Source organism: Lontra canadensis, unplaced genomic scaffold (assembly GCF_010015895.1).
Source record: "Lontra canadensis isolate GAN:19392208 unplaced genomic scaffold, GSC_riverotter_1.0 scaffold119, whole genome shotgun sequence".
Classification (NCBI taxonomy): domain Eukaryota; kingdom Metazoa; phylum Chordata; class Mammalia; order Carnivora; family Mustelidae; genus Lontra; species Lontra canadensis.
In genome coordinates, this window is record NW_022631113.1 from 109,251 (window position 1) to 124,178 (window position 14,928).

At 34.6% G+C, this 14,928-nt stretch overlaps 1 protein-coding gene across 2 annotated transcripts in view; it reads right to left on the reverse strand.

The window, feature by feature from the left end:
• The window catches only part of PIBF1 (progesterone immunomodulatory binding factor 1), a 151,574-nt gene that overhangs the window by 24,115 nt on the left and 112,531 nt on the right, over positions 1–14,928 (reverse strand). The window contains exons 15-16 of one of the 2 annotated variants that reach the window (XM_032841070.1): positions 11,076–11,206; positions 3,763–3,847 (exon numbers count right to left, since the gene is read on the reverse strand). In XM_032841070.1, the coding sequence (XP_032696961.1) occupies positions 3,763–3,847; positions 11,076–11,206 (216 nt within the window). Of the gene's footprint in view, positions 1–3,762; positions 3,848–11,075; positions 11,207–14,928 lie in introns of those variants that run through there. The other variant, XM_032841071.1, reaches the window with a different exon arrangement.

Below are 14,928 nucleotides of genomic sequence, written 5' to 3' on the forward strand. Positions count from 1 at the left end.
TTAGTCTCAGCCCTGATTTTCACTTTTAAAAAATTATATTTATCAGGGGTATTCTTATTCAACTGTTATTGGCTATTTTAAGCATTTGACTTTCAGAGCCATAAAATGAATACATTAATTTTCCTCCTCCTCCTCATGACCTGAGCCAAAGTCAGATGGTTAACCAACTGAGCCACTCAGGCACCCAGACTCTCCATTTCAGCAGGTCAAGCATTGTCCTGGGTCATCTACCATTCTCTTTCCATAAAAGCAGTTTACACTTGCTTTTGTATCTGCATGTTCTATTTAAGTTGGCTTTAAACTGTTTCTTGGAAAAAGATAAAAAATTTGTATTAAGTTTGTTTTATTAGACCTTAATTTTTATTTTGCTTTGAAAAGAAAAAAGCTCCTTTTCTTTAGATGTATGGCATTGAGAAAAATCACAATGTTGGATTATTAAAATATAATTGTCAAAATGAAGATACTATCAAATGTATGAAAGTTAACTGATAATTAGATTTGCATCCATGCAAATTTCATTGATGTCAATCAGTAGATTTATCTTGCTAGTACTTAATTTCCATGTTTAAACATATTTCCTTCTAAACTCATGTAATTCTCAGCCTACTAAATAGAACTTTTAGTTTTTATTTGGACTCATGAATAATGTGATTCCAAGCATGATGTACAAAATATATGAGCAACTCATATATTTTTCAGAGTCTAGCACAATCTTCTAAAAACAAATGAGAATTGCCACTCCAAAAAAATACTTGTTATGCAGCTTTAGAAAAAAGTTGGTATGCCTGAATGGATATCCGTAGTTACTATCTATCTCTTTCTCTTTCTCTTTCTCTCTTTCTCTCACTCTCTCTCTCGCTTTCTCTCTCTCTTTCTTTCTTCTTTGAGAGTATGCGTGAGTGTGCATGCAAGTGTGGGGCGGGGGAGAGGCAGAGGGAGAAAGAGAATCTTTTTTTTTAAGATTTTATTTATTTATTTATTAAAAAAGATTTTATTTATTTATTTGACAGACAGAGATCACAAGTAGGCAGAGAGGCAAGCAGAGAGAGAGAGGGGGAAACAGGCTCCTTGCTGAGCAGAGAGCCCGATGCGGGGTTCGATCCCAGGACCCTGAGACCATGACCTGAGCTGAAGGCAGAGGCTTAATCCACTGAGCCACCCAGGAGCCCCAAAGATTGTATTTATTTATTTGACAGAGATCACAAGTAGACAGAGAGGCAGGCAGAGAGAGAGAGAGAGAGGAGGAAGCAGGCTCCCTGCTGAGCAGAGAGCCCGATGTGGGACTTGATCCCAGGACCCTCGAACCATGACCCAAGCTGAAGGCAGAGGCTTTAACCCACTGAGCCACCCAGGCGCCCCGAGAGAGAGAATCTTAAGGAGGCTCCACACTCAGAGTGGAGTCCGAGATGGGGCTAGCTCTCTTGACCCTGAGATCATGACCTGAGCTGAAATCAAGAGTCAGACACTTAACTGACTGAGCCACCTAGACGCTCCTGTGATTACTGTTTCTTAAATATTCATTTTTTAAAGCATTTGTGAAAATCCACATAGTGAATGAATCAGGCTTCCCCAGTGAAGAAACAATTATTTGAGGGCAGAATCTTAGGACCCAAGTGTAGCAGATAAGGCCTGAAAATTAGAGAAAAAGAATAAGTATCTTCAGAGAAGCTCTTCCTACTCTATATCACCTGTTGTTAGATCTGGTTTTCTATGCAAAAGTCATCTCTCAAATCTAGTCCAGAGACACCTTCTTATCCCTTTTGTCTGTCATATACACCTTTAAGAGAACCTACTTCAAAGGCCATTTCTAAGACAGAGACAACCCTGCAATTCCCTTGACACCATTTCTAGGATATGCATCTTTGAACTGCTTCCAGTAATATTCCCCAGTTCGTTTCTCTCAATAATATCCTTCCAATAATTTCTTCCCAAATTCCTGATATCTCTTTCCCAGACTAGGAAAAAATGCCTTCAGGATACTCATAAACAAATGATCTGTTTTGAGCATTTCTTTCTCTGTTAGGATAACAAAATGGTAAAAACATTGCCAAGACAAGGCACTGATAGTTCAGCGTAAAAATGCACGAGATTAAAAAACTAGGCTTCACGATACCAACTGCTGGCGAGGATGCCCAACAGCTGGGACACTCGTTCACTGCTGACGCGAGCACACAACATATAGTCACTTGGTAGAACGGTTCGGCAGCTTCTTATAAGTTAAATATACACTCTCCATAGGACCCAGAAATCCTACTCCTGGGGTATTTACCAAGAGAAAAGGAAATATATATATATATATATATATATATATATATACACTTTAAAGATTTTATTTAGTTGACAGCGAAAGAGGGAACACAAGCAGGGGTAGGGGGAGAGGGAGAAGCAGGCCTCCTGCTGAGCAGGGAGCCCCATGTGGGGCTCCATCCCAGGACCCTGGGATCATGACCTGAGCCAACGGGAGACGCCCAGTGACTAAGCCACCCAGACGCTCCAGGAAACTTATATTTACACCAAAACACGTACACAATCATTTATACAGCTTTATTATTTATAGAGGTCTCCAAATGGAAACAACTCAAATATCCATCAACTGGTGAACGGATTAATGAACTCTGGTATATCCATACAATAGAATATTACTCAGCAACAAAAATGAATAAATGACTAATATTTGCAACAATATGGGTGAATCTTTTTTATGGTAAGTGAAAAAAGTTGAGTCTGAAAAGACTGGTAATTTCATTTATACAACATTCTGGGAAAATGTAATATGGTTTGTTGGAAAAGGCAAAACTACAGGGATAGAAAACAGATCAGTGGTTTCTAGGACTGGAGTTGGGGAAAAGAGTCAATACTAAAGGGGCATGAGAGGCATCTGGGTGGCTCAGTCGTTAAGCGTCTGCCTTTGGCTCAGGTCATGATCTCAGGGTCCTGGGATTGAGCCCCACATCAGGCTCCCTGCTCAGCGGGAAGCCTGCTTCTCCCTCTCCCACTCCCCCTTCTTGTGTTCCCTCTCTTGCTATTTCTCTGTCAAATAAAGAAAATCTTTAAAATAAATAAAATGGGCATGAAGGAATTTTCTGAAGTGATATAACTATTTTACATATTGACTGTGGTGATGGTTACAAGCTGGGTGTGTAGGTAAAAAATCATAGAAATGTATGCTAAACAGGGCATGAATTTTACTGTATGTGTATCGTATTTCAGTAAGTCTGCTTCAAAAAATAAGAAAACTGGGGTTATCTCCTATTTACTAACTAACTGGCTTTACTCAAGCCACTTGAAACTCATTTCTCCTTTTATAAAATGAGGAATTTTATATTAGCTCTAAAAGATTTCTAAGAGAAATAACAAGAAAATATGCTTTATGGACTCTAAGCATACATAGAACATACGGGCAGTACAATGATGAATAAGACAGAGATACACTAAAGAAATTTACTGTCTAGTGAGGTAAGGAGGTAAAACAAATCATTATTAAATAATATGGAAATTCAGTGACAGAGATTGAACAAGGCAATAAGGGGGCAACAAGAAGGGGCATTCCAGGAGTAAGAATTAACCCAAAGAATAAAGTATAAATTAATTCATAAAGAATAATTAAGTATATCATATATTCAATATAAAAGACCAGATGACAGTGAGATGCAAACATGAGAAGTCATTAATGCACATGGACAACTGGGATCTAGTAACCTTAATGCAATATGGACTCTGAAAAAGCTGAAAGTAAAAATTATGACAAAATGAAAAAAGTACCTCACGATGATTTAGAAGTTGTTCTAAATCTAATGCCATTTGATTCTTCATCTGTAGTAGAGCTGACTTTTCTTTATTTAAATTGCTGAAAAAAAACCACCAAGTTTTTAAGAAGTCATCATATTGGTGTAAATTTCATTAATAAATAGTAAATAGCAAAAGGCTAAAAAGACAAATCTAACAAATCTGTTTGAATTAAAGAGAAATTAAATTTATAGTCCATAAAGATAGCAGACCAGCCACCATAATGTTTGATTTCATCAACAGCTAATTATTTTCTAAGAAGACTTTTTCTTTTAATAATCATTTGACAGTGCAAATGAGATGTGTTCTGAGAATCCTTTCCTGCCTGGTAAGGGCATAAAAATTGGTGTTTTAAAGATGATTATTTACTCCTGAAATGTAAAAATGATGAAGTGGGATTTATACAAAAGCTAAAAAGTATGTTTGGGGAAAATATTAAAACTCAAGACACTGGAAGTCAAATTAAAACATTTATCCTTAAAACTAAAAGTAGCATTTTATAATTGACCATGCACTAAATTACAAGGTATATAATTAAGTTAGACAAATGAATCAGATATTCAGTCTGTGATAAACAATTTTTGCCTCCAAATTCTTAGTTCAATCTTTAATATCTAAGTCTGTGTCAAGAGTTTGCCTTTGACAGGACCTATTTTTCTGATAGGAAAGGGTGAGAAGCCTAAACAGAAGAACATATTAGGATTTTAAGAGAGAATATTTGAGGCCTGTCTTGTACTACCTGGAGTTTTATTATTCAACATATAAAAATTAATTAGAACCATTAACTGAAATACTCTTTGAAAGTCACTGGAATGAATCTCTTCAGCACCACATCAAGACTTAAGAAAAGCAACAATGAATCAAAACAACATAATTCCATAAATATCAAAACAAAATCTGTGAAGGTAAAATTAGTAAGGATTGTTTTGCTGAATAGGTAAGATGTTTTAAATTATCCTTTAAGAAAATGGAAAGCCACCAATTTTAAAAATATCAGGCAGTTTTTTTTTTAATATTCAAGGAACAGTATTAAGTATTCTGAAAGAACTCATAATTCCATGGACTTCAGAGGAAAAAACTCACATTCTCCTTTTTCCTAGTAACTGGACTTCCCCAAGGAAGCACCAAAATTTGTCCTCTGAGAGAAAAACAAGATGCAATTCTAACTTCTGTTTCCAACTGTGACATTGACTCAGTGTGTGCTATAAAGCACAGCACACAACCACTCTACTAAGCCTCAGTTTTCACATCTGTAAAAGTGGAAAACAATACTCATGTATGTCAAAGGGATATATGAATTACCTAATGAATGAGTAAATAAAGAATCAAACATATAAAACACAACATAAATGCCATATGGTATTACTAATTTAGATGAAATACAGGTATTGGAGAAAAACAGTAATTAAATGCCATACAGGTTAGCAGCTCAGCAGAAAAACAGACTGACTTTCAGAATTAGGCATCAGAGATCCTACTGAGCCTTGGAGTTGAAAAGAACTAAATGACATAAAGGTAACTGAGTATCAGATTCTGCCAGAGTCCTGCAAAGTATGGTAAAGATCAGATGTTTCTGAACTGTAGCATTCAAATATTTTTAAAAATTAAATTAAACATCCAGAACACAGGAATAGGATTTTTGAGGAACAGAAATGTATTAACAATATGCATATATACATGTTAATGTTCATATACATGTTACATACATATACTACGTAAACATACACTCACAGGCAGTACACACACACACACACACACACACTCTCTCTCTCTCTCTCTCTCTTTCCCTCTCTCTCTCTCTCAAATACCAACAGGACCTTAAAGAAAATGTGTGCAGGGGCTCCTGGGTGGCTCAGTCATTAAGTGTCTGCCTTCAGCTGGTGATCCCCGGGTGCTGGGATTGAGCCCCACATTGGGCTCTCTGCTCAGTGGGAGGCCTGCTTCTTCCTCTCCCACTTCCCCTACTTGTGTTCCCTCTCTCACTGTGTCTCTGTCAAATAAATAAATAAAATCTTAGAAAAAAAAAAAAAGAAAATGTGTGCAATAGGAATGGAATGTTGATGAAATAAAGGATCTGACTAGTTAATCTGTTAGAAATGCTTCATATGTAGTGCTTAATTTTTTCCAGGATAAAGGAAGTATTCCATATTTAAACAGCAAAAATATCTGTACAATATAGGATAAAAGGTGGGTGGATAAACTGGTTCACAGAGCAACTCTGTTCTATCTGTAAGACGTGGGTTTACTGCAAACAGTACAGACGCCTCAGACAATACTTGGGTATATATTTTCAAAGTCTCAGCCTTCTCTATAATACACTCTTAAACCACAAGGGAGACCATCTTCAGAACGCGAGTCTCTAAAACTGCATATGATGATTATTATACTCTGTGTTCTTCCAGTGTGTATGTAATTACTCAATTGAAGTTTAGTCTCCATAAGACATATTTCATAACAGTGGAAATTTACCTTTAAAAATACAAAGCTTCCATGCGTGACTCATAAAGCAACTACAAAACAAATCTCCTTATAAGCACATCTACCGTGAATGGTATATTACACCCATAACTGTTCAATTCACTGTTAATTATTACTCAGAAATTCGTCTTTATGGCTCTGTGTCACCTGCTATATGAAAACATATTCCTGATATAATGTACTTTAACTTCCTGGATCAATATACCCTGGCTTAGCCTCACAAGGCTAAGTAGACTTTTCTTCTTAAACTACTAGTTAAGAATAAACTGAGAACTGACAATGGGAAAAGGAAATTTATACTAAGTATTCTCTTTCTGTGCTTCCTTCAGTTCTGGGCCATAGATCAAACTACATACTCAGATGGTCTCTGGTGGCTCGGTAGAGGAGAGTTTAACAGTACTACCTTTAGAATGGACTATTACTTTAATGATAGGGAAATTTAAAGTACTTCATAGTGATAACTCAAATGCTAACTTTTAATGTGTTCATAATGATTTCATTTTGGTACCTATTTACTCTAACCTTTCTAGACACTGAATATAAATAGATAAATTTGCAAGTTGGGGGTTGGTATAGTGGCATTGTTTTATTTTCTAAGACAATGATAAAATTATTCAGTTCCTTAAAGAGCTTCTATTGTATACGCTAGAGACATATTTTAAAGAGTAATCATTTAACTGAAACCATAAAACTCCTAAGAGAAAACATAGGCAATAAACTCTGGGACATTGGTCTTAGCGATTATTTTTTTTTGGATCTGTCTCCTCATGTAAGGGCAGCAAAAACAGACATAAATAACTGGAACTATATCAAACTAAAAAGCTTTGAAATAGCGAAGGAAACTGTCGACAAAACACACACACACACACACGGGAATATTAGTCTGCTATAAAAAAGAATGAAATCTTGCCCTTTGCAAGAACATGGATGGACCTAGAGGTATTATACTAAATGAACTTAGTAATATAGAGAAGGACAAATACCGCAGGATTTCACTTTCACGTGGTATCTCCGAAACAAAACGAACAAACAAAACAAAACAGAAAGACTCATAAATACAGAGAACTGGTGGGTGCCAGCGGGGGGGGGGGGGGTGGTTTGGACAAAACAGGTGAAGGGGATAAAGTGGTACAAACTTTCAGCTATAAAATAAATAAGTCATGGGGATGAAAAGTGAAGCATGGGGAATACAGTCAATAATACTGTAATAAGTTTGTATGGTGACAGATGGTAACCACACTGGAGTGAGCATTTCATAACATATATAAATGTTTAATCCCTGTGTTGCACACCTGAAATTAATATAATATGGCATGTCAACTATACTTCAATTTAAAAAGTAATCAATTCATGTAAATATTCCTTACAATTAAAATCAATACCTAGCAAAAAGGATAGGCCTTTTTAAGACATGATCACTTGGTAATTGTTTTGAATGGGACATCTGATGTTTAAATTTCAAATTAATGAAAGGCAAAAGGAAGGGAAGTAATATTTACTGAGTTTCTCCCATGCGCCAGAAACTTTATATATGTTATTTCATTTAATTTTCACATCTAACCCTTGATGTTCACACCAGTAGATGTAATTTACAGGCATATCTACCATGACAATAGAAACTGGCTGATGTGTATTCAAAGTCCAGGATAATTCCTCTACATTTGAAATGTCATCGGCTCCAAGTAAGAGAGATGGTAGACAGACTGCTAGCTCTGACTTGTGGACTGTGCAATTTTTTATGGTATTTCATTCATGTCATGAGGGTACGTTTAACAGCATCTCAAAGGCCATAATTAAACTACTAAAAGCACCTGAATTTTTCACATTAGAAGGTAGTTGCTTCAATTAAGAGCAAGATTTCATATCCTGTGAAATACTAGTTCAGAATCGATTAAAATATTTATATAGCGAGTTCATGAAACATAGCTTTAAAGGATACAGATTTTAGCACAAAAATATTTTTTATACTTTCATAACTGACATAGTTTTCATGATGATGTTGCTGTTATTAAGGGAGTCCTAATTTTTGTCAAAATTCAAAATGTTTTGAGAAATGTAATTTCTCATTTTTAAGATAACTTTCAACATAAAAATTTGTTTCATGTAAGATAAATACTAATAATAGCAAACATTTACACAGCATTCATAATGTGTAGGCACAGTGCTATACATATTACAAAGATTACATTGTTTAATCCTCAGAATAACTATACGAATTAAGTGCTGCTAGTACTAGAGTGTCACTCGCATTTCACAGATAAGAAAACTGGCTCTATAGTCCAATACCAGAGCCACTAACTGGCCACAGGTGGCAATTAAAATTAACCTAATTAAAATAAAAAATTTAGTTCCTCATATGGGTAGTGGCTATATTGGACAGTGCAGAAGACATGGAGTATTTTTACCATTACAGAAAGTTCTATCAGACAATGGAGGTTTAGAGAGTTTAATAGACTGGCTTTAACTCAAAACTAAGTACTGAGCCAAATTTAAACCCATGTAACCTATCTATAGGGCCTGTACTCCCTTTTAAAATCTGTTTTTTAAAAACAACTTTATTTGGAATATTTCGAAAGAAGAAGGAAAATATAACAAACCCACAAGTATCTACCACCTAGCTTTAGCAATTATCAATTCATTAAAGCTCCACTTTAAAGCACTCTTCTACGCTATTTTTTTTTTTTACTTCTCTTCCTTAATTATATGAGTTAATGAAAAATTCTCCCTTATTCAGAATAGAACATAGGGAGGCAGTATAACATAATGGTTTAGAGTATAGAATTAGGAAGCAGACAGATCTGGATTCAAATTTTGACCCTACCACAAAGCTGTATGTACATTCTTAGATAACAAGTTGCTTAATTTCTTTAGGGCTGAACTTGTTCATCTTAATCATTTCCTCCTTTAGGTATTATTTTTCTCTATATTAAATCTTTTCAACTCTTAAGTCTTAGTAAAATAAATACTCAAATAAATTTATTTGAAGGTAACTGTGAAAGGTAATTTTATCACAGGACTTTAATGTTCCTGCTCCAAGATTAAAAAAGTAAAAGGAGATTCTATACAAAATTTCAAATATATTATAGGAAGAAATACATAATATAGGAAGCAAAATTTCTATTTAGGGTTCTTCCCTCAATTTCCTTAAGATAACCAAGTGCCTAGTGAGTGATAAAACATAATTTCTATTGCCCCCAATAGCTACTTACAGAAGAACTGCTTAAGAGATTCACTGAATTATTTTAATTAATTTCTTAATTTGGTTTATTTATTATTTAATAAATTTAATTAATGTAGGTTATATATATTCTAAATCTAATTTTTAACTTTAAAATTAATCTAGGAGTAAATTATTATTTATATTGACATTTACAGAAATGTGATTTAAAATTATTTTATATCATCCTGAAATTTAAAATTAGGAGTAGAGTTTTGAATCAATTATTTTGGCGGGGTAGAAACAAGAGAAGGTAATTATTCTGATTCTTCAGAGAGAACACTCACCCATACATGGTTATATACCTTAGGAAATCTGAATTTAATAACTATAGTCTCCTAATTATTTTTCAGTTCCTTAATTTAACAGTTTCTATTCCCATCTAATTCTATGCTTCTACATTTATGAATTGGTTAATAATTTATCTAAGTTATTCTAACAATCTTAAAATCCAATAACTGAGCCAACTGATCAACCACCCATGAGTTAAAACATCTTTCTGTATAACATCATTCTTTTACTTCAACTTAAAAAGACTAAAATGATTATATATATGAACAGGTAAGGAATTTGAATGACTATTAAATGGAACATGTCTTTTGGGTAAGGGGTCATGTAAGAAAACAATTTCAGTCGAAGAAAGTGAAAGGGATTTATTTACATTTAGGTAATTCATGGGCTACCTCATGTAGAGTCAGGGGAAGAAAAGCCTAAAAAATTGCTTGGCAAAGTCAACAGAATTTAAGCAAATGTGTATATTTCGTGTGTTTAAAAAGTCATTTTTTGCGGGGGGGGGGTGCCTGGGAGGCCTAGTTGGTTAAGTGTCCAACTCTTGGTTTGACTAAGGTCATGATCTCGGGGTTCCCGTTCAGTGCGCAGTTTGCTTGAGACTCTCTTTCTCCCTCTTTTCTCTGCTCCTTCCTCCTGCTTTCTCTCTCTCTCTAAAATAAATAAATAAATCTTAAAAAATAAAAATGTCTCTGTAGAGAGGTCTCAGGAATTTTTACTTCCTACAAAGTTCCCTAAATGATCCTGATGTATCTTCCCTCTGCATCTCCCCCACCCAATGTGTGCGCTCTCTCTCTCTCTCAAATATACAAATCTTAAAAAAAAAAAAGTCATTTTTGGGGTACCTGGATGGCTCAGTCAATTAAGTGTCTGACTCTTAAACTCAGCTCAGATCTTGATTTCAGGGTCATGAATTTGAGCCCTGTGATGGGCTCCACACTGGGCATGGACCTTACTGAAAAAAGAAAAAAGTCATTTTGACTCCACAAATGGTATCTGGTTATATTCCTTTTCTTCCTTTGGTCAAGAATTCTAGAGAAACAAGGACAGAATAGCTGCTTATATCCGAGGGCTGGTGGAGTGCTTTGTTAATAAGTGCAGCATTATTATTTCCAGGCTAAGACTTCTGATCATAAGGTAGAATGTGAATAACTAATGTGACCCAGTTTCTCTAAGATAAATTACATTTAAGACCATGTTCACTATTTACATTTTTTCTTCACAATTTACAAACTTAATTCATGGATAGCAGTATTATGCTTACATTGCCTTTATAATTCAAATAAAAGATTTATAGACGATTTACCTGACATCCTTCTCAAGTTGTGTAATACACTCCTTCAGGGAATCAATCTTAGAATCTCTCTGACGCACTGATTCAATGAGGTATCTGTAAGGCTGTTGAGTCTGGTTTAACAGAGAATTGGCCCTGTTAAGCTAAAGAAAAACAGATTTCATGAAATTCTAAAAAATTTTACAAGAAGCTAAGGTTATCCAAAATGCTGTAGCACAGACACAGTACACCAAAACTCCCTTACATGAATTACTCAGAAAAGTGTTTCCTATGTAACTTTGAAGGTTTTAAAACTTATTAATCAATATAACTATTCTTTATGATAATAACAAGTAATACATTAATAGGAAAGAAAAATTTTAAATAAAATATGAATTGTTACCAATTTTAGGGGTGGGTCACCTCAATGTTTTGCCATTTGTTGGTGTGAGAAGATATGTAACATAAAATTTATCTCTTTTTATAAATATTCTTTAGCTAAAATAAAAATCTTTTATTTGAGCTTTCTTTATTCAAAATAACATAATGACATTATAATTTAGCATTTTTCTGTCTTCATATTTCCTTCCAAATTTATTTATAAAATTGATGAACTGTAGCTAAATCATTATGTATAATGAAGTTTCTAAGAAATTATAGTTAAAATATAAATAATATAAAATTTAGCATTTGAACCATTTTAGTGTACACCTTCAGTGGCATTAAGTACATTCACAATGTTGTGTAACCATCACTAGTATCTATTTCTGGAATATTTTTATCAGTTGCAACAAAAGTATCCATTAAGTAAAAACATGTCCCACCCCCCCCCATTCTACTGTCTCTATGAGTTTGCTTATTCTAGACATATAAGGGGAATCATATAATATTTGTCATTTTGTCTGCTTATCTCATTAATGTAATGTTTTCAAGATTCATCCATGCTATACCATGTATCAGAATTTCATTCCTTTCTATGGTTAGATAATATTCCATTATGTGTTTTTTCACCTGTTGATGAATATTTGGGTTGTTTTCACTTTTTGGCTATTGTAACTAATGTTGCTACAAATAGTGGTGTATAAATAAATATTTTGAGTTCCCACTTTCAATTCCTTTGGGGTTCTACTCAGGAATGCAATGAAACTGCCAAGTTCTATGGTAATTATATATTTTTTTCTATATTTTACTTTTTGAGGAACTGGCAACTGTTTTCCACAGAGGGTGCCTCATTTTACATTCCTATTAACAATGCACTTGGTTCTACTTTCTTCACATCCTCACCAACACTGTTATTTCATGTGCCTATTGGCTGTTGTATATCTTATTTGGAGAAATATCTATTCAAGTCTTTCACCTATATTTTAATGAGGTTGTCTGCTTTTTTGTTGTTGGGTTGTAGTAGCTCTTTTATGTTCTAGATATTCCTTATTTGACATATGATTTGCAAATATCTTTTCCCATTCTGTGGGTCTTTTGATCACAAAACTCTTTAATTTTCATGAAGTCTAACTTTCCTAGTTTTTCTTTTGTTGCCTGTAATTTTGGTGTTTTGTTTTTTTTTTTTTTAAAGATCTTACTCATTAATTTGAGAGAAGAGACAGCATGAGCAGTAGAGAAGGGCAGAGGGAGAGGAAGGTGCAGACTCCCTGCTGAGCAGGAAGCCTTATGTGAGACTTGATCCCAGAGCCCTGGGATCATGACCTGAGCGGGAGGCAGAAGCTCAACTGACTGATCCACCCAGGTGCCCCCTTTGATGTCATTTTTAAGAAACAATTATGAAACCCAAGATCATGATTTCCTCCTATGTTTTCTTCTTTGAGTTTTATATTCTTAGCTCTGAAATTTAGGTCTTTGATCCACTTGGAATTAATTTTTGTATATAATGTAAGGTGTGGGTTCAATTTCAATGTCTTACATGTAGATATCCAGTTTTATCATTTCTTGAAAAGACTGTCTCTTTTCCCATTGAACGGTCTTGGCAATCTTGTTGAAAAACCATTGACCATATACATGAAGGTTTATTTCTAGGCTCTATTCTATTCCATTAGTTGTATCTATCTATTCTTATGCTAGTACAACACTGTTTTGACTACTGAACTTTTGTAGTAAATTTTAGAATCTGGAAGTGTGAGTCCTCCAACTTCATTTTTCCTTTTCAAGATTGTTTTAGCCATTCAGTGTCCCTTGAAGTTGTATATGAATTTTTGGATGGGTTCTTCTATTTTTGCAAAAAATGTTGTTAGGATGTTGTTAGGGATTGCATGGAATCTGTAAATTGTTTTCGGTGGTATTATCACCTAAGTCTTCTAATCTGTGAATGTGGGATGCCTTCCATTTATTAGGTCTTTTTTTTCTTTTTAAAGATTTTATTTATTTATTTGACAGAGAGAGAGATCACAAGTAGGCAGAGAGGCAGGCAGAGAGAGAGAGGGGGAAGCAGGCTCCCTGCTGAGCAGAGAGCCCGATGTGGCACTCTATCCCAGGACCCTAAGATCATGACCTAAGCGAAGGCAGAGGCTTAACCCACTGAGCCACCCAGGGGCCCCCCATTTATTAGGTCTTTTTAAATTTAAATTTCTTCAGGAATGTTTTGTAGTTTTCAGTGTATAAAACTTTCTCCTGTTTGATTAAATTTATTCCTAAGCATTTTTCTCTTTTGGATGCTATTATGAATGGAACTGTATTCTTAATTTCTTTTTGGATTGCTTATTGCTAGTGTATTATGTATAACTTTATATTATGCCTTTTCACTTTACCTTATATAATTATTCTCCCAAGCTCTCAGAGTACCTTAATATATGATTTTAGTGGTGACAAAACTGTCTAGGAAGCCAAGGTCCCATAATTATATTGCTTATAGTAATAAACATTTAGGATGTTATCCATTTTTGACTAGTTTAATATTGTAACAGACTTCAAAATTAATTTTTTTTAAGTTTTCTTTGTGAAATTTTTTCAGACATAAGTTGCACTAAGGTTAAGTAAGGACTATGTAAAGCTCTCAATATGTAAGACCAAAATTCTTTCCCTAAGGATTTTATTTATATTTTAAAGATTTTATTTATTTGTTTAACAGAGAGAGAGAGAACGCATTAGCAGGGGAGAAGGGCAGAGGGAGAGGGAGAAGCAGGCTCCCTGATGAGCAGGAAGCCCAATGTGGGGCTCGATCCCAGGACCCTGGGATCATGACCTGAGCCTTAGGCAGACACTTAACTGACTGAGCCACCCAGGCACCCCCGCCCCCCTTAAGGATTTTATGAACTTCTATACCCAACCAACCTTAGTTTTTTAAAATTTTTTTATTGTGTTTGCTCTTTTGCTAAGCAAATATAAAATGTAGGTCAGTATAGGACTAAACACAGCACTGTCAGTATCCGTAAGCCCATACTTTGGTACCTAACGAGTTCTCAGAAAAAGTATTCTGAAGTTTGATATGTGAAAACTGAATAATCTCTATAAAAGTGGTGGATACCTATTTTAAAACCGGGGGGTAGGGAAGGGAGTATTTTACTACACAGAACAAAAATACTACAAAATTCCTACTTTATGACCTTAACATGGTCTTTGACAATAAAATTCTAGCCTTTTATATGTTTAAATATTTTTTTCTTCTTTCCTTCAGAGTCACTAACAAGTTCAATGGAGGCTAAAGATTTGCTCTTTTTTTCTGGGACAAGAAATGATTTTTATTTATTTTTTTTCTCAAGTGAATTACATTTACGAGATATATATATATATATATATGATTAAGATCTACACATAGAACTTACTTTGTTACTGCAATTTTTTGGTGTTCTACTCACATACAAGAAATGAATGATTAGTAGCCTAGAAGCTGAAGGTGTAGAGAACAGTAGGAAGGGTATAGTGGAAGGTACAGTGG